General features: G+C 38.9%; 2 protein-coding genes and 1 long non-coding RNA gene across 5 annotated transcripts in view; 2 read left to right on the forward strand and 1 right to left on the reverse strand.

Moving 5' to 3' along the window:
* The window catches only part of LOC311046110 (caytaxin-like), a 14,446-nt gene extending 6,978 nt beyond the window's left edge, over positions 1-7,468 (forward strand). For both annotated transcript variants that reach the window (XM_084058244.1, XM_084058245.1), the window contains 8 exons: positions 337-439; positions 1,430-1,561; positions 1,881-1,967; positions 4,298-4,396; positions 4,741-4,776; positions 4,935-4,976; positions 5,232-5,282; positions 6,691-7,468. In XM_084058244.1, the coding sequence (XP_083914370.1) occupies positions 337-439; positions 1,430-1,561; positions 1,881-1,967; positions 4,298-4,396; positions 4,741-4,776; positions 4,935-4,976; positions 5,232-5,265 (533 nt within the window). In that variant the 3' untranslated portion in view covers positions 5,266-5,282; positions 6,691-7,468. The remainder of the gene's footprint in view (positions 1-336; positions 440-1,429; positions 1,562-1,880; positions 1,968-4,297; positions 4,397-4,740; positions 4,777-4,934; positions 4,977-5,231; positions 5,283-6,690) is intronic.
* The window catches only part of LOC311046111, an 18,679-nt gene extending 1,032 nt beyond the window's left edge, over positions 1-17,647 (reverse strand). Inside the window, exons 1-4 of one of the 2 annotated variants that reach the window (XR_014600834.1) lie at positions 17,579-17,647; positions 17,124-17,320; positions 1,918-2,058; positions 314-437 (exon numbers count right to left, since the gene is read on the reverse strand). This is a non-coding gene — a long non-coding RNA (uncharacterized lncRNA). Of the gene's footprint in view, positions 1-303; positions 438-1,917; positions 2,059-17,123; positions 17,321-17,578 lie in introns of both variants that reach the window. The other variant, XR_014600835.1, reaches the window with a different exon arrangement.
* On the forward strand, positions 11,093-14,037 carry LOC311045367 (nicotinamide riboside kinase 2-like). Its single transcript, XM_084057211.1, has 8 exons — positions 11,093-11,267; positions 11,396-11,486; positions 12,427-12,475; positions 12,721-12,889; positions 13,109-13,180; positions 13,265-13,371; positions 13,483-13,568; positions 13,707-14,037. Exons 1-7 carry the CDS (start codon positions 11,242-11,244, stop codon positions 13,566-13,568), a joined length of 600 nt encoding a protein of 199 aa, XP_083913337.1. The 5' UTR covers positions 11,093-11,241; the 3' UTR covers positions 13,707-14,037.
* Positions 17,648-19,975: the final 2,328 nt, after the last annotated feature.

A 19,975-nucleotide genomic window follows, 5' to 3' on the forward strand; every position in this document is an offset into this window, starting at 1 on the left:
GTGTGTGTGTGTGTGTGTGTGTGTGTGTGTGTGTGTGTGTGTGTGTGTGTGTGTGTGTGTGTGTGTGTGTGTGTGTGTGTGTGTGTGTGTTAAAAGACAAAAGAAATTGGCTTCAGGGTTAAGGTTAAAAAATGCTCCTAAAATGTTGATGTCCTCACAAGTATAGTAATAAAAACGTGTGTGTGTGTGTGTGTGTGTGTGTGTGTGTGTGTGTGTGTGTGTGTGTGTGTGTGTGTGTGTGTGTGTGTGTGTGTGTCTCTGGACTGTATTATTTGTAAGTCTCCTGTAGAGGCATCAACTGACCTGACCTGACCTGAATATTGTCCGTCCTCTCAGGTTATTACGGGGAAGGTCTGAGTGCCATCGTGGTGTTTGCAGCCTGTCATCTCCCAGACAGCAGCTGTGACGATTACTCGTACATCATGGAAAACATCTTCCTGTAAGATACATGTTCGTCTCTCAGTGGTCAGTTATTGACGAGCAGGCTTTATATACAGTCTCAGACACATGGGACCTTTTTATTTAAAAAAGACATTCTTTGATTTTATCCGTGAATCTGTTATACAATTTAATCAGCGTTTCCGTTCCAAAGCATTTGATTTATCATATTGCTGCAATCAAGTGGAAACCGTAATTTTTCAGGAAATGGACAAAAGAACACGTGTTCCAATGGATCCAATATAGTTATTATTTAGTCACAAGCCCTTGTTAACCCTTTTCATTGGTTCAATATATTATAATTATAAAACCCACAGACACACTTAGCTATTTTCACTTTAAACATTTAAACATAGCAAAATTTGCAGATCTACAAGCACCGCACCGCATTCTAAGCTTGTAGATCAGCTTTTTGTTTGCTAATTGTAGGTGACACTGTAGTATGACAAATTTGAAATATGGAGATACAAGGTTTCTGCCCAAAAGATAACGGAAAAGTAATCCAGTACACTATCTTTATTATTTTTTTGCATTGAGATCAATTTCATTTGATTGATCATCATCACAACTTTGTGGTTGATAACCAGTGGTGTGTTCTACCGTCAGATGCTGTGTACGGCGTATACCTTGAGATTTTTTTTCGTCGCTACCGTATACCTTCAAAAACTGTTTCATCCATTGAAAACGCGAGAGCGTATACCCACGACCACGAGCATCGTATCGTAGCGTATACCTTCCGAAAAAAAACTAGAACACAACACTGTTATAACCTTTCATGGTAAATTCAATTTCCTATATCTTATAATCCTGAAGCCTAATTCATGCTCCGTCGCACGATGAGGTCGTGTACCATTAACGGTTGAGAATAGCAGACCGACAGCTTGTGCTGTGAGTTGGCTATTCTTGGCACATGACATTGGTGACAAAGTATGAATCGGGCTTAATAGAAAGTGAACTGATCACATGAGCGGTGTGTCTGTGTTGTCCTCAGATATGTTATCAGCAGTCTGGAGCTGCTGGTGGCTGAAGACTACATGATCATCTATCTGAACGGAGCCACGCCCCGCAGGAAGATGCCTGGCCTCAGCTGGATGAAAAGATGCTACCAAATGATTGACAGGAGGTAACATGCATCACATCATAAAGGAGAAACATTAATGCATGGGAAACAGAAGGTCCCAGGTTTGATTCCTGGCCCCGGCAATGTGTCGAGGTGCATGTCCCTGAGCAAGACACCTAACCCCTAACTGCTCCCCCCTGCGCTCAAGTCTGACCACTTGGGCAGCAATCAGCTGGGTGAAGATAAAATAGGTTTAATTAATATTTTATGAATGAATGAATGTATTAATTGTTGATTATCGTTAAGATTATTAAGATAGTGATGGTGATAAAAATTGTGAAAATGATGATGATGATGATGATTTGCCTGAATGTCCTTGTAGGTTAAAGAAGAACTTGAGGTGTCTGATCATTGCTCACCCCTCGTGGTTCATTCGCACAGTCCTGGCTCTCTCCAGACCTTTCATCAGGTGAGCACCTGGATAGATTCTACTGTATGTGGTGTTGTGTGGTCAGCTGGTCTTTTGAGTTGATTTGGGGGCCACTGCTCTGATGACCTTCCTGAAACAAGTAAACAACAAACAATGGAAAAATAAATTCATTACAAAGTCCACTAAGCGTTTGAAGGAGCCTGATATCAGGCTGTCACATTGCACAGAGACTCACACACAGTCATCACAAACTTTTGAATAAAAATAAAGACAATTACAATCCACTATGTCTTGATAATGCTGGTGCAGACACGATTGATTTACAGATACTGTACATTTCATGACAATAGTTAGTTACGCTATGGAATTGTGTTGACCTTAAAGACTGTACATATGGAGGATGTTTGAACTTCTTCAGCTATACCAATACATTTAGATGAAAACATAGAAGCATTGTTTTATAAGAATATTTTAGGCAGTTTTGTTGTCGTTGTTGCTCCAAGATAGGAGATTATAGAGAGACGGAATTGGAATGACATGCAACATAGTTGCTCCAGTTGGAGTCAACCCAGGACACAGAATTATGTGCACCACAGATCTTAAGGGAATAGTTCACCCAGAAATGAAAATAATTTTGACATAATTATTATTATCTATGCCATTGAAACATAGGTCTTTATCTACATAACATGCAGGGATGTTGCCAATCCATAGCAGATACACCAGTTCTTTAGAGTTCCATAAAGAGGTAAAAATTACCATAATATTTCTACATAATACAGTGAGTGATGGGAAGCTGCAGACAAACAAGGCCCTGGAGCATGGGCGTGTGTCGACACAAGTCAGTGTGTCGACACCAGTACTGTGGGCGGGTTGTCAACGACTCAATGAGGAAACTAACCATATGTAATTTAAATACAGATTATAACTGATCAGTAGTAGCTCAAGGCCGCTACTGTCGATGCGCCTGCTTTGGATTGGATAGTTACAGCTTGGTGTCAACCTGCCCAGCTTGATGTCAACCCGTCTACTTGTGTTTACATGCCTATTTGTGTCGACACCCCGTCGCCCCAGTGCCATGTTTGACTGCAGCTACCTATACTTACATTCTTTAGCTACATTCACGTCACACCCTAGTACGTGCAAATAGGGAAAGGAAATCAATGTTACGTCAGCGTGTTGGAGGTGCAAACAAAGGTGCCCCTTGTGTGGATTGGGCTCTTTTTTTTTGGCTCGTTTTGGACATTTGGATGTCCTCATTTGTCATAAGATGGTGGTTGCTGCGGGTCCCTGCAATACATTACATAACCATAGGTTATGTAATGTACTCAATCCGTGTCACAAACTCAATGCTGATACAAGTGTTGTTTGCACCCCCCCTCAAACTTTTTACTGTGCATATTTTTAGTTTTTCTTATTTTTCATTTCTAAACTGTTTATATCATGTTCTGCATAGTAGCGTATATCTGTCTGTCATTTAATGTCACTATGAATTGAGTACAAAAGGACCCCAATTGAAACAAGCCATTGGCTTTTTTAGTCCTATTTAGTTGACCTTGTATTTGAACTGTACTTTCATGTGCAAACTTCTAAATAAAGTATTCAATCAATCAATGCACCTCCAAGACAATGGCAGATTTGAATAATTCATACCATTAAATATGCAAACGCGATGACAACATGAACTGTGCCCCACGAAAGTTAACAATGGCTGTAGTAAAGATTTGCACTAAATAATGGTGTGAATATAGTTATTTTCCACTCACAATGCAGTCGTTTGGCTTGAGAAGATTTGGATTATGCTACATGCAGTGAGTAATGATCTTTATTGTTTGCCCTTTTTGAACTTTAAAGAACTGGTTACCATTGACTTCAGCTGTTTTAGAGAATCTGCTATGAAGTGTGCATGTGGACAAAGAAACATCATCTGTGCATAAGGGTAGATAACTACAGTATATACATTTTTGGGTGAACTATTCCTCTAACAACTTATAGTTAAACCCTATATCCAAGTTTCTTAAGGAATTATGGGCATCACTTCCTCTTGTCAGTCTGTCCAGAATGACTGACAACAGGGGGGCCTCAATGCCCCATGGAACAGTGGAAACTCGTGGATAGGCTACTTTGTTAAGTGACGTGGTACCCCAGGGGCTTGTGCTTTTTGTCTCCTCATTTTTCCCTCTACATCAAATCTTTATGCAGAATGTTGGCCTATTCTCGCAGAATGTTCACCTATTATGACATGGCCAGAATAGGGACGCTGCGGAGCATGTGGTTAAATTTAAGCATCAGAAATTATTCATGTCCTCCAGTTCCCTTCTTTGGGTTAATGGTGGTGATTGTGTAAAGCTGTTATTGACCCTCTGCAGTGTGAAGTTCATGGAGAAGATCCGCTATGTTCACACCCTGGAGGAACTAAGCCAGATCATCCCAATGGAACTTGTGCAGATCCCAGACTGTGTGCTGCAGTAAGTACTCTCAGACCCCAGGGGTCACTGTTGGGTCACTAAGCCTGTTCACACTGTCTAGCTAGCTGATTACATAATTGTATGCGAACAGACAGGGGCCAAACAATAAATCAATTGTAAATAAGTTCCTTTCCTTTTTTTTCATATGGTGTCAAATTAGGTGTTTTCTTTTAATTCAGTGCAATATTGGCTAAGCCGAGTAAGTCTTGTACTTTGGTGTGCCTTTGTATTCAGTTCACTGTTTAAGTGTGTAGCAGACTTTTTTTCTTCTTTTTTTCTAATTAATGCACCTTATAATGAGACTGTTCACTTTAAGTCACAAACCTTTATTCTATTTATCCAAGGTATGAGCATGAGAAGATAAGAGCACAGAAGTTAAGGTAAAGCCTATAATATTGCATTGCAATAGCAATAGCTTGTGCTGTTTGCATTTCTGTCTAATAAAGTATTCAATCAATCACTGATCATTCTCTCTCTCTCTCTCTCTCTCTCTCTCTCTCTCTCTCTCTCTCTCTCTCTCTCTCTCTCTGACCTATAGACTTGAACAGCAGCAGACCAACTCAACACCACCTAAAGAAAGGTGACCTCATTACTCAGAACATTGGCTGCAGTGCCACAGTTATGTGAAAGAAGCTGCAGAACAATCAATCCCAGTATCACTTTTCTGTGAATTTTAGACTATGCATCCCTTCTCTTCAATGTGTGAATTGGTGCAAGAGGTTTTTTTGCATCCATGTGATTATATTAAACCAACAGAACGCAAAGCCTATGGCTAAGTAAACCTGCAACAATTTTATGTTTACTTATAGCTCACCTCTTAATCTTTCACTCCCAGGCCAAAATCAATGATGGTATACGAAGTGGAATGAAGCATTGGACATTAAAGGTAAGGGTTCCCGCCGATTTCACAACAGCAGCCTGTTTATCAACTCAACCTCAACTGTTTTGTAATGTCAAACGAGTGTAACTTAGCTCTGACATACAAGGAAGTGTACCCTTCTGCAAAGACCGGGGTGTATCCACAGTGCATATGCCAAAGGTTGGGACATGCCACCCCATGCTTGGGTCACAGCGGACAGCTATTACGTCCATGTCGAGGGTCACGTCCCTTGTGCAAAGGCTCAAGTCTCAGGTGGATCCCCTAGTTTCCAATGTGCCATTAGAATACAAGTGGAACCACGCACAGGCTATCATGAGGCAAATGCAAATATTAGTGCACTAAAATACTTGTTCGAGAATGTATAGATCTGTATCATGTGTCTTCATTGATTAATGTCTTAAAAAGCAACAGAGACTTTAGAAAGAATTGCAGAAATGTTTAGAGATATTCTATCAATCATCCTGTCCTTACTCAAATCAAGTCTCTAGTTTCAGGAATGCGAGTCAAGTAAGTCCAAGTCATTTTGTATTCTGCCATGACATGTTTCATTTGTGCGAATTTACGACTCAACGTGAGTTGAGCCTCAAATTATGATACATGTCTTCGTACGCATTAGCTTACTTTATAGACCTACAAGCTGTGTTACATAAACCACATCTGCTCAACTCTTTAAACACTGTCTGTACACCAGCAATCAATACTATTTTTAACAGGAATGTACTACTGACTGAGGGACATTAAGTACAGACCTGGCAAAGCCAATCCGATCCCACAGCCTGTATGGAAATCAGAGGAATATTAAGATTTTTATTCAATTTTCTTTTATTTTGGAATCGCCTCACTGTGCTGTAGTGGCTGTATCAGCCACAATATTATTAGCATAGGTCTGCCACATCTGCCATTTTAGTTTGATACAGCAAGTCCCGCGCAGGGGGTTTGGCTGACATCCCAGGAATGGCCCGGGGAATGATCTCCCAACCTTTTACTGAGAAAAAGAAGCCGAAACAAAATAATTGGGACAAACCTGATATGTGTCAGGATGGATTTCCAGGAGGGACCACCCACTGACATTCCAGTTATGAAACTGATTTGGATAAATAACAATGAGTGAGGGGTGGTGATGTGCAGTATTGTTCAATAATTACAATTAGCAGAATTCTGACAATGAAATTGTTTTAGATACATACAATATGTGCATTACTATATATGATGTGTCTGTTTCAATTTATAAGAACTAAGTGTGCCAACTGATAGCCTGATGTTCTTCTACTAACGGTGATTTTGCTCTATTGATCAGATCAAAATCACTCCCCAAAAAGAACAATTACAGCTACAGTACATTGCAAAACTGTTGTAGAGAAGTACAGTACTGCACAGATGGAACTAACCTTGCTACATCTATGTTAAATTCCAGAATCTCCAGAGAGGATCTGTGTATCCAATAAAATGGGCCTCCACCAGCAATGCACACAGACAGGCATAATTCTCCTAGTGCACCCGTAGAGCCGTATTCATCAGAAATATCCTTATACAGATCACCTACATGTGTTTTTCTTCTTTTTACACATACACTAACACAATCATATATGACACAAGCAGGTGTAAGAAGTTACAGTAGTATCCTGAACAGAAGCAACAACTGCAGTAGTCCTTCCCAGCATGTTTAATTCTGATTTCATTTACTGTACCTGCTAAATTTCTCCTCAGCATGATTTGGAGACAGAGCTATTTGACACCACATCAACTACACATTAAGGACATAAAAGCTGATTCCAATCATGCCGGGTACTCATTTTCAAATTGTAAATACTGTATTTTTGAGAAAGGTTTTTGCACAGACATTTGGTTTGATATAAAAAGCATGGGTGTTATTCATTTTATGGAAGAAGCAACAAATATTATATGCAATCGTTATGTTCTCCTTAGGCTCAAATGAAATATTACGCCAGCAGAATTTGTTTCTTTGTTGTATTACAATTTAAACGTTGTCCAAAGTTCTATTTGCAAGTGGCATGCTTGTTTCTCCTTCTCTGTTAAGTTTCATGCTGTCTATTTTTTTGTCCGTTGACATCCTGTTTTATGAGATACTTTTACGAGACTGAAGGCATACATTGTTACAAATGACAAGATATATATTTGGAGAATCAAATGAATAGCTTAAAGTGTTATTTATGAACATGTGCCATTTATTGTTTGTATGAAAAATAAATGATAAAAAACACAACACAAAAGGTTGTCCTATGATTATCATTCCATTCTACTACACTAACACTATATTTATCTTTGACATGACTCAAGACAAAATGACAAGCAAAGTTCATCCTTATAATACCCCGTAGCTGGGTCAAGGTTTTGCTCACAAATATTTTTGATGTTTCCAAGTAAGCTATTAACGTTGATGTTATGATTTATGAGAATACTGTGTATCTTTTACACATACAGACCAAGAAGGTTGATGTTACTTGTTAACAGTGCTGTGGTTCCCACTGAAGAGATTGGCATGAAGTCGTGTGATCAATGTCACACTGTGTCAGTTGTAAACAGTGCTGTAGTACCCACTGAAGACACTGGCATGAGGTCATGTGATCACGTGCCTCTATTTATGGGGGTTATTTGGAAATGTTAGTCTTCATGCGTATGTCCTTGTGATATTACTATCTGTGACCCTCCATTATTATCTCTCCCAGCATTATTATCTCTGCCAGCTTTCACCGGTGTGTCTGTTTGCATATAATCTCATCAATGCATGCTGACAGCAGACCAAGGACTTCAATTCTTGAATATTTTCAAATTAGTCAATGGTTGACAACTATAAAAAAAAAATCTTTATAATAATAGCATCGCAATCATCCCCCGGAAGAAGCGCCTGCTACCAACTAGCCAATTACAATTCTCCTGTTCCCCTGGCCCCCTTAAGGGATGTAGCGGAATGAGCCAATTGCCAATCTACAATAATATATAATAAAATATAACATAATAATATAATATACAGAAATATGTTCTTAATCGTGTCCGGCTATCATCTAAATTATATCATGTCCATCCAATAGTCGTTATTGGCAAGTGCAGTAGCATTCAGTTTGGCATCTCATGACATGTTTGGGGATCGCCACAAATATAATATGCATATATAAAAAGTTAAATATTATTAAATGCTGTAATAAACCCCATGTAATGTGTGCAGAACACATACATCAGGGAATCATTTCAACCGTTAACCTGTTAAGTCTTTGAAAAGAAATTCCCAACATGTTCATTTGAATGATTTTTTTATTCTAAATGTAATTAGATCAGGTTTCAACTTGAAAGGGGTCACATGGTGCAGCATTATGTTTAGATGCCTTACGACTGTGTACTTATGTGGCATAAGGTCAATTATTTTATCAGTAGGAGGTGTCTTGTTCAAATATGTCACATTGCTACTACAGTATATCAAGACAGTGCCTTTGGCTTTGTGTTATCATTATCATCACGTGGTGTCAACAACCATTCTTCCATTGAGGTGTTGTAGGCGTGAAACATGGCACTCTCCACATGCTATACACTTATCTATAGGACTCAAAGTTCAACTAAGACGTGCTGTATAAGGTATTGTTCACAGTGGTGGACAGTAACGAAGTACATTTACTTGTTTCCTATACTTAAAGGGATATTTAACTTTCAAAAAAAGATTGGGTCATTTTAGTGTCTGCTCAGGCCTTTGTGAACACCCCAGAGAGTTTTTAAGTTGCTTGATTCAGTATTTAGATATTTGATATACATTTTATCAGACACACCCCATTCCTATACAAACCCATTATAACTTCAAACTAAATTTTTGACTCATCCTGCCCTCCTAATACGTGAGGGGCCGTGTTTTTTCGATTACTTTTTCATTTATTGTATTTCTTTTTTATTGTATTAAATTTTCAATTTTCCCCCAAAGATATTTAAAATAAATTGTTTTTTTTTGGGGGGGGGTCGTAATACGTCTCCTCACGTATTAGGAGGACAATATCAGTCACCAGAACCAAAGACAGATGTTTCCGATAAATCTAACATGGTTAAAATGGAGTTTGAAGTTACAATGGGTTTGTATAGGAAGGGGGCATGTCTGATGAATATCAAATATCTAAAAACTGAATCAAGCAACATAAAAACTATCTGGGGTGCTACAAAAAGCCTGAGTAGATGATTTTTTTTTCTTTTCTTTTTTAATACTTTTTTTATTGGAATTGTTAGTAAAATGATAAACACATCAGAGTATAAACAACTATAAAATATAAAACAAGAAAAGACTGACAAATAATTTGGTATGAATTCAAAAATAAAATATACAACATAAAAACAACAACAAACAGTTATAGATACAAACAAAAAACAGAACAAACAAGAAAAATAAAAACACTCAGTTCCCTTTTTTAAGTGAAATATCCCTTTAAGTATTTGTAATTTTTTGATACTTTGGAGACTTTCACTGCATTACATTTCAAGGAGAACATTTTTACTTTTGACTCCACTACACTTCTAGGAAGGGAAAAAGTACATTATGATTTAACTATTTATGCCCTATTTCAGATATACCTGTAGTGAAAATAGCAGATCTACAAGCTCCCAGCATGATGCTATGCAAGGCGATGTGAGCTTGTATATCTGCTATTTTCAATATTATAGATTTTTTTCTATCACAACACAGAGATACACACTTCCCAGCAAACATCTTCAAGATTCTAAGATGAAGTTCAAACACATAATTTACAAGTCATAGTAATGTGTAGCAGAGTAAACAGGGTAAATATGGCCCAGTCACTCGGCTAGGGGCCATGTGTTTCAGCTGGTTGCATAAGAAATACTGTAGGCTATGTGTGATGCAGCAGTCCCCCCCCCCAAACACACACACACACACACACACACAAACACCAGCCAAACTAAATATAGTGATGCTTCCTTTCACCCACCCAAAGCTGTCTACGCATGGAAAATTTCCTCTCAAGAACTGAATATAGGATTTGTTCAGCACTGTCATCCAAAGGACCCAAGCTTTATCATGGGCTTTATCATGGGCTTTCATGTGCAATCATGTAAATGTTAATGATTGCACACTCAAAAGCCAAAGGCCCCCTCCACACCGTGTCTGAGACACGTTTTACAACTCTGGAAAGCAATCTACAATTAACCTACGAGTCACATACTATACGCTGTGCTTCTTTTTGTAGAATACAATAATGACATGCGCTATATGAATGAAGTGCTCTACATTTACAAAATGAGTGAAGGGAGATGGTAACTTTTACATAATCGCAGCCTCTACAAAAGATCTACATGTCATGATAATGTTTTGCAGAGGGATATTATACATTCCACCACAGTTCCTTGTTCTATTGGGCTGCTGTTCTGTCTTTGACAGGCTCTCTAAACATTCACAGAGAATTAACATTGTGATTCACAGCTTAGCCCCACAGATTTTTTATTATCTTCTAGGTACCCTGCAACCCGGCTACCATCTGATGGGGGATTTTCTCTGCCTGCCAGTTCAAACTGACCCCTGCATCGCTGTGTGAACAGAGAATGGGCAGCAGGTGGAAAGTCGGATATCCCCTTTCATTCAACCACCAAAATCTCCCCTGACTGGTCAGGTCCAGTGTACAGTAGCGCCTTATTGGCTACAGTAAAAGGGAGGGATTAGTAGTGGACAGTAACACCTTATTGGCTACAGTAAAAAGGGAGGGACTGGTCTGAGGTGCATGTGGGCTATAGTGACACACAAAGTGACGCTGTGGTTGAACCCTATATATACCCCGGTAGAGTGATCTTCTATCAATGAAGTAGTAAAAGAAGGGAACATTCTGGCCGGGGAGAAAGAAAGAGAAGACCAAAGTTTCTAAAGAATAATTGGAAAAATAAACTTTGTAAGAAAGTTTTTTTTTGTTGGGTTCCCTTCTTGTACTTACTGAATTCTAGACGAGACCAAAGTCCAGAAGTGAAAATGAAGTTCATCATAGGAATTGGCGGGTAAGTCTGAATGAATGAATCAATTTAACGTTTTGTTCTTAATAGTTGCTTTTCATAGTAATTTAAGAAGAAAAAACATTTTACACATAGGTCTGAGTTAACTGAGACAACATTCTTTCTCATTTCAGCGTGACCAACGGTGGAAAGACAACGTTAACAAACAGACTAATAAAGACATTGCCAAACTGTTGTGTGGTGCATCAGGATGACTTTTTCAAGGTAAGATGCACAACAAATCACAGCCAAGATACAAGTAAACCAAAGTAGATGCTCAAGTAGATGCTAAGTTAATGCAGATATATCATTCATGTACTGTTTCTTTGACATATTTATAGGCTATGTTATATTAGACTTGTCCTTGAGCACTCTAGCACATTGGTTATTTGCAGATGACAGTAAACCAATCTCACCTGCACTTGTCATCTGAGTTGCCTAGTAATTCATTTGACTGATTGTCTCCTGGACACCCAATGAAAAGGTTGAGCGTCCCCACTAAAAGCCCAACTCTGCACCTTCACGTTGCAAGTTGTGCAAACAAGTTCTTTACTTGGTCAATAACCTCAGTTGACATGAGGCGTTTTAGTCCCATAGCACCTTTTTATCTGCACCAGAGTTAACATTCAATGGTTCAATTGACCACTGATCAAACTTTTTCTTTTTTATATTTTGATAAAAGAGTGGCTGATGTCACCTTTTTCCATGTTGCGAATGAACACACACTGTACTCCCATTAATCACAAGAGGGCAGTTAAGGTACATGTGCCTTCTCAGAATAGCATTATGCCCTTGCTGCAATGGCGGCGCAGGGGTATCATAGCGGTGCAGGCTAGGGCTGCATCATAAACCAAAGAAACATATTGAAATTGCAATCGACTACAGCAATTTCAGGATACAGTTGTTTTCTCTTACAACATACATATGCAGTTTCATGTAGCACTTCCTACACTTGTCACACAAAAACACACCAACACAGACAGCACTCAGATCTCAATGGCAATATTGAGCAAAAATGAACCGCGATACAATTTTTGGCAATATTGTGCAGCCCTAGCAGGCAAACTTTAGTGGAGACGAGTCCTTGACTTGTCATGTCCAGGTGTGATCAGCTCTGACTAGTTACGAGGTTGCAGCAATGTTTTGTTGGTGACTGTTATTTCAGAAACCTGATCAGATAGAAGTCGGGGAGGACGGCTTTAGACAGTGGGATGGTAAGATGGATTTCGTGCAGGAAAACCATGCAGTAATGTACTTTTTCTTTCCCTGCACATTTCTGAATCGTTCTCTGCTTTTATAAGCAGAGAACGTTAAATTTGTAACGTTCTGTCATATATTCAAAGAATGACTAGAGCCATACGCTAACCGTGACTAATGTGTGTTGAAAGCACATTGGTGTGCCACATCGATTTCATGTGTAGTGAAGCGTGCTGTTCTCTGTGTGCTTGTTCTGCAACAGTGATCACTGCCTTGGACATGGAAGCTATGGTCAGCACTATAAGGGGCTGGCAAGAGAACCCAGTCAAGTTCGCCCGCTCCCACGGAGTCAACCTGTCACCTGAAGCTGAGGAATCTGACACAGAGCTCCATATTCTCATCGTGGAGGGCTTCCTCCTTTACAACTACAAGTGGGTAATTTGCATCCACCGAAGCTTAACCCATGACATTTTACTTTACGTAACATGCACTCCAACATACCCAAGATACATTACATAGCCACCCGCTCTCCAGGGACCAGTAAAGTTGATCTTACAAAGCTTGTACTGTCAACTAAAGCCTATAGGCCTACATCTTCAATCCAATGCCAAAAGTATTTCACTGAACTGAACATTTCCGTCTCCCTGCAGGCCTCTTCTTGACATATATGACAAGTGCTATTACATTTCCATCCCGTATGAGGAGTGCAAAAAGAGGAGGAGGTAAAGAGCTCTTGACGTGATTCAGAGGTGTTCTAGCGTTGCACTGAATGCAGCGTTAACGTGATCCATTCTGTCCCTCTACAGTACAAGGACATACACACTCCCTGACCCACCTGGTTTGTTTGACGGCCACGTCTGGCCCATGTACTTAAGACACAGGCAGGAGATGGCTAACAACTGCAGATGCATAGGTAGGTCATGTCAAGTTCATCCCCGTTCACTTGAGGATTTAATGACTTGTGCACATTAAAAGTTAACCTTAATGGCGGTTGAGTTCACCATTTCTGCACTGTCCTATACAGAGTACCTTGACGGCATGAAAGCAAAGGACGAGATCTACAACCAGGCGTACGAGAGCATTCACAACTCTCTGCTGAACAGCCTATAGGTAAATAGAAAGCATTTATGATTCTGCTATGTTCTCTCTGACAGAGAAGTCATCCTTGATTTATGGAATATTAATTCAGCTTCTATTGTATTCTTTCCCTCTCTCTCTCTCTCTCTCTCTCTCTCTCTCTCTCCACAGTAAGAGGTGAATGAAAGGAGACTTGTGTATAGACTTGTAAATAATGCCATTTTGAGTCATGTGTAACAACGGAACCATACTTCTTGCCAATATGTTTTTTTCTTTTATTTGTAAATAGTTAATCATGTAACTTATTAAGAACTGATGGCAGAAGCATTGTATTTTGTATAACACTATGTAACATATTTTTCTAAATGATGAGCCTTCTGGACGGCCCAGTGCTGACAAGCAGAACGGGTCTCACCACCGACCTTGTTTCTAATAGTGAAATATCCCACACTGGGAGGAATATTTTGTCTCATAACATAACATAAGAAACTTTTTGAATCCACTTCCGTGTCCTGTTATCATTGCTACAGTACATTGGTGTAAATATACACACAAACACACTGAAATACCAACTCATGCCAAAATCGAGCCTGGCTCCAGACCATAGACCCCGCCCACTCACTGAGTGAACTGCCTCTTCAGTCTGATAATCAAGCTAGCCAAAATCTGTTCAATTCATGTCTGCTTACTGTACTGTACCGTATGTTGCCAACTGCTGAATGCACAAACCTCCATAGCCAAATGTTAGCTCTTTGTATTTGGTGGACAATATAGGTTCTTTATTGATAAGCGTTTATAATGGATTTCCTTTTGATAGATAAGAATCTACTACTGTATTTGAATTGCTTCCAATAAGACTGTTTCAAGAGTTTAATCATTACAACACTGTGTCATGTTGGGGTAGTAAAGAGAACACAAAGTCAAAGAACAGTAGACATTTAAAGAATATGCCTCATGTATGGAATATTAGATTGGACTGAACAATATATATATATATATATATATATATATATATATATATATATATATATATATATATATATATATATATATATATATATATATATATAGAAGAGCACTGAGACTACAACTATACCACAGTTGTGTTAGTTAGTTATATTGTATTAAGATATTCTACCATACATATTGGTTTTAAAATAAAATTGTATTCACTAAAGTTATAGGGTGTAGCTTTAAGCCCTATTTTCAAACATTTTCACAATTATTTCTAAACACGTTAAAAGATTTATTTTGCCTATAATGAAAGTTAGTGATGCCAGGGTTGAAGTGTAAAACTTCCCCCTTTAACCAGGACAGTCTTGCATACATTATACCAGTTACATAAGACAATCGAGAAAAGCAACAGCAGTTGGAACTATTTTCAAATACAGTGACAAATCGTTTCAACACCTTCAACTCAGTCTTCTCTAATCTAAATGTGTGGTCTAGCTGTGCCAATGAAGGGAAAACAAAACCACTGTGCAAAATGATTCCCCTTTTATGTAATTGATGTCTGGCATTTGATCAATCCATGAATGAAATGAGATAGCCTGCCAAGACATGCCGTCTTTATAGGTTAATGAGTCTCCAAGGGCCCAATGCCCTTTTAAAAGCCAAATAGACAACACTACATGATGCTGAGGCACGAGGAGAGGCATGCAGAACCACATTTCACTTTTATTCATATGTCAATGTAAAAAAAGGCAGGTGCTGAACTTCAAAACCAAAACCAAATATTACAATATTGTGACAATATTGTGGGGATGACTATTGGTGCCATCACAAAAGTAACGCGTAAGTATATAGTAACTAAGTGGATTCAGCCGAGTTCAGTAAATTACATTACTTTACTGAAATGCAGCCTTTAAAACCAGGAAAAGACAACACTTATCAACACAAATCTCAGATGATATTGAGTCTCATATGACAATATCGATATTATATTGATACTATATTGGTCAGTCCCACCAGAGATTAATTCTTTGACAGTTAACCTTGAAAACTGTTGTCTCTCATCTCATTATGTATAATGTTTGTACAAACCATAAAACTGTCTGGCAAGCAATGATGACTGGAAATATTATGATTTGTCCTTTTGCCATGGGGTGAGACAAAACTTTTTCCACAAGCATTATAGTTTCATTTATTTTTCATATTTCATCTATCTCTCAGATCAATATATTTTCTAAGTGATCCCTGTGTAGAATGCAATGACCACTTAGACCAGTAAATGCATTCTAACCTCAGATGTCCCTATACCGTGCATTATTCTAAGAAAAGACCTCCTGTCGACAGTGATAGTTGGCGTGAGAAGGTAGGGCCATGGTCTTGTGATACTTTTCCAGGAGTCTTCGCATGCCGTCAGATGGCCTGCCATCGAGGGTGTGTGTTTATAGTGTATATGCCAAGTGCTAGGGGTGTCAGGGGAATATATTTAGTCATAAGATAGACAGGCCCTTACTGAACTCTACACACCACTCAACACCCCATGGGCTGAGTCCAGGTCATAGGGACCAAAAGGGGGGTGTGGGGGACCTTTAGGGTGGCATACATGCGCTCCAACGTCACCCGCTGTCATAGCAACTCAGAATACAGCCAGTCTTTCCATATTTGGGTGCAGAGGCCAGGACAGGGCAGATGAGCAGCTGTCACATGCCATGTACCCCCTGTGCAAGTTATAAGTACCTCTCAGGCATGTGAACAGCTGCCATTATGCCAGCATGTGACTTGAATATTTATGGCCACATGCTGCGTCTGATGGATACCAGTAAAACAAATAGTTTTTTTGCAATACATTAACACTTTGGGCTTGTTGAGAGAAAGACAATTGATAAAGTTGCTAATGACGCTTGCTATTGGACATGAGCATTATTCACACAATGTCATTGGTAGAAACCCCACACAGCTAAATAAATGACACCCCGGACGGACTTCATAATACTATAGTGCTAATTCATTGTGACATTCACACACTGAACCAGAGAGGAAAGAAATATGCTGTCAAAGCAATAGTTTGGAACATGATGCTTGTGACACTTGGTCACACGTGGTCAATTGCCTTTGATTAATGATGCTGTCATTCAATGTCAATCGAGACTTACTATTACATTACTATATATTACAGTGGCCTATTTGTTTTAAATGTTATATTATGATTATATTATTTATGTGCATCATTGTCAGATTATGAAGAGCATTGATATCTGTATCATATAGCAGTTTTAAATATGATGTAGTCTCAATTCCATTGTGATAGGCACCTTGATTTTGGCGAAGGTGAAATAATACGGCCCAAAACATCAATTCATCAATTGTAGACATTTTTTCCCCCTCTGTGTTGACTAAAATATTGGATTAAAAAAACGGAAACAGTAATTGGAGTTAGAAATGTCAACACACTCAACAGGCATTCAAAACCAGTTCTGAGCCACGACGCGATTAGATTCCAAGCAAGAAGCACCCGACAAATTGGGGAAGATTTACGCACAACACGGTGAAGGAGGTGTGAAACTTTAAGTGCGGGTGAACCAATAATGCGCATTGGTTATGACCTTCTTCACACTGTTTCAGTACAGTATCTTATCTCACCTGCATTGTCTCCCCATGATCTGTAGTATACCATCTGGATCTATCATTATAGTTGTTTACTCCTCAGAATGGAAGTGTGAGGCCCCGGGGAGAGAGATAACAGGTATATTCCTTGGGGTTTCTTGAAGAAAAACACCCTTTTACACCATCATCTTCGTTAAATCTCACAAGAAGCAATTCTGAGCAGCCTTGGAAACCTAGATTTATGGAATCAGATATATTCAGAAGCGTAAAAGAATTAGTCTCACTGCTCGTACCACATGGGGATGTTTTTAGGCGTTCCATGAAAACAACCAGATGAACCAGAATAATGAGATTTTATTTCCAAACACTCTTAATTTACAACAAGATTAGTTTCAACTTTTGTGGCAACATTTTGTTGTGATTTGTTTACTTATTTTTTTCACTTCAGACACACAAGTAACTAAATGACTCAGTTTAGCGTAAATACTTACTGGCTAAATTTTGTATGTCCTGCTTAGTTGAGAAGTCAAGTTGTGCCAAACCTGCGGCGAGAATTCTCTCCTCTTATAAGCCTCGGTGGTGCGGTGGGTGTGCCTGGGGTCTGGACCAGTGTTGCCAGGTTTGGTAAGAGAAACAAGCAATAGGCCACATGAGCACTTTAACCTGATCTGCTATTAAAAAAACAACAACAATTGAATAAAATGTGGAAGATTTGGAAGATTTATGAGACATTCTAACAACACAAATCTGGTACCCCTCCCTGGCACAAATTAATTTCAAATGGGGGTTGTAGGGACAAACAAATTTGGGGTTCTTAAAATGAAATGAAATGAAATTTTTTGAGAACCACTGGTTTAAATAATAATGGGGGGAAATGGAAACAAGCCCAAATAAGCAACTACATTTTAGAAACAATTAAACCTAACCGGCGACTACCAATTTTTAAAAGCAACTTTACAGAAAAAAGAAGCCCAAAGTCGCTTATAAAATAAGCCGACATGGCAACGCTGGTTTTGACCAGATTTTGGATTGGGTCTCGGGTTTAATTCTAAGAATAGCCAGTCACCAGACGCACGATGGGATCGCCCTATTTGGCCGACTGAGGAAACGCACACCCGGCCTAACGCAAGACGAACAACACGAGTCACTCACGAGCACATGAAGGATCATGTATAATTATATGACCCACATTAAAAACTGCCAACAACCTGCCACATGTTGGACAGCTCATAATTGTCTCACATTATAGCCGTATGACTTTATCGAAAGCAAATGTTTAAGTTGATGGGCATAGCAGTGGCGGCCATGTTGTGGTTCCACAAATCGAAAGCCCATTCATTTACCATTCATTTTCCCCATAGAGTTTTCCGAAAATATTTATATTAATTAGTTTAAGCCTGGAACCAAGCCATCCAGGCTCCTGGTGAATCATGACCAAAACATTTTTTGATTCTGTGAAAAATATATTTAATTATATCATATAGGCTAGTCCTTGTTGTTCACCATGGCAAGTTGGCAACAGGGGATTGATATTTATAGGCCTAGTATTGGTAGAGTTTTTAAACATATCGGTAGTCGCGGTAGACATTTGTGCACATGAAGCAAAGTTGATGAAATCATAATTTTTGCCATACATCCTAACCTTTCAAAAATCTACTCTGTGTGACTTGAAGGTGTGTATCATCATAGCACAATGATATAGTAATATATTTGTAGAGTTGTGAAACGTCTCACTCTCTGTCATAAAACATCTATTTGTTTGTCCAAAAAGACAAGATGTTACTGGCTTTTGCCATAAGCTATAGGTAACCTAACCAGCCAGCATGGGTCTCTTTTCACTCCACCACAGAAAGGTTTCACCCTCTAGTGGTAGCTACAGTTGCTTCCTACTGTTCTTTTTTTTGTACAAGTTTTTATTTTTTTAGGGGGGGGGCGGCTGTGACATTATTATGTCATGGCATATGTGGGCTTCAAGTCAGACTCAGTTTTGAAAGGTTAAATGCAAGGGTTTCACAACTCTACAAAATAGCTGTTGCCATGCATGCTTGGCCTTGAAGTCAGACTTGATGTTGAAAAGTCCAATCCAATATCTGACAACCAGCATCCTGTTGTGCGGTGGAATAGTCATTTTCTTAATTTTGAATTGAATAATGAGAAAACAATTACATTTTATTAGGATATTATGTGGATACAGCACAACTACTTGGACAGTGTATCAAATCCCAGTCGTGAATAGCAGTCTGTAGATGAATGCTGCCGCCTAGTGGTTGAAGTTTATATTCTCTACCAGTTTTTGATGCGATAGGCTCATGCATCTGGTTTTGCTTTTTGTTGTGAGTTTTGTTTTTGACACACAAAAGTGTATTTATTTCGAATATTGATTAAGTAATGACATTGGCTGTAATGGTATAAACAGGAGCAAACTCAGCACTGTTTTACTCACCATTACAAAATTGTTTTCAATGTGGCAGCCAGGCAGCCAGGAACGCATTTAGCTAGGAGTCAAGTAGAGTTAATTAGGCTACGTTTTGCTGAATTTGCTGAGTGAATCAGTCATATTTTGTTCGAGGCTAAATATAATCAGTATTACAGTAGGCTGGTTTAAAAAAAATAGTCCTATAGGCCAGCAATTTTAATGTTTGAATGTTCAGAGAGTGTAATGTCCATAGATTGTTGAGAAATTAAAATTCACTTTCCAATGAATAACATTTATTTGGGCTTAAGTGTGTACCAATGAAGCGCAAATTACTCACAAGAAATAACACGATTAGCAATGACATTAAGATTACCTCAGTTGACACCCGTTCGGCTCAGTAGTAGGCCCTTAAATGTATGTGTGCGTGAATTTAACACGGGGAGGAATGGGTTAAGTCCTCTCTTTCTAAGTA

The sequence above is a fragment of the Gymnoscopelus microlampas genome (assembly GCF_963454915.1).
Source record: "Gymnoscopelus microlampas genome assembly, chromosome: 5".
In the NCBI taxonomy this organism is placed as follows: Eukaryota; Metazoa; Chordata; class Actinopteri; order Myctophiformes; family Myctophidae; genus Gymnoscopelus; species Gymnoscopelus microlampas.

Excerpts from the sequence above, each read along its gene's own strand:
- LOC311045367 (XM_084057211.1), top strand. The coding sequence starts at position 11,242 with ATGAAGTTCATCATAGGAATTGGCGG. Across the intron at positions 13,181-13,264 it reads GAGTGCAAAAAGAGGAGGAG|TACAAGGACATACACACTCC; the intron begins GTAAAGAGCTCT and ends GTCCCTCTACAG. Across the intron at positions 13,372-13,482 it reads TAACAACTGCAGATGCATAG|AGTACCTTGACGGCATGAAA; the intron begins GTAGGTCATGTC and ends TGTCCTATACAG.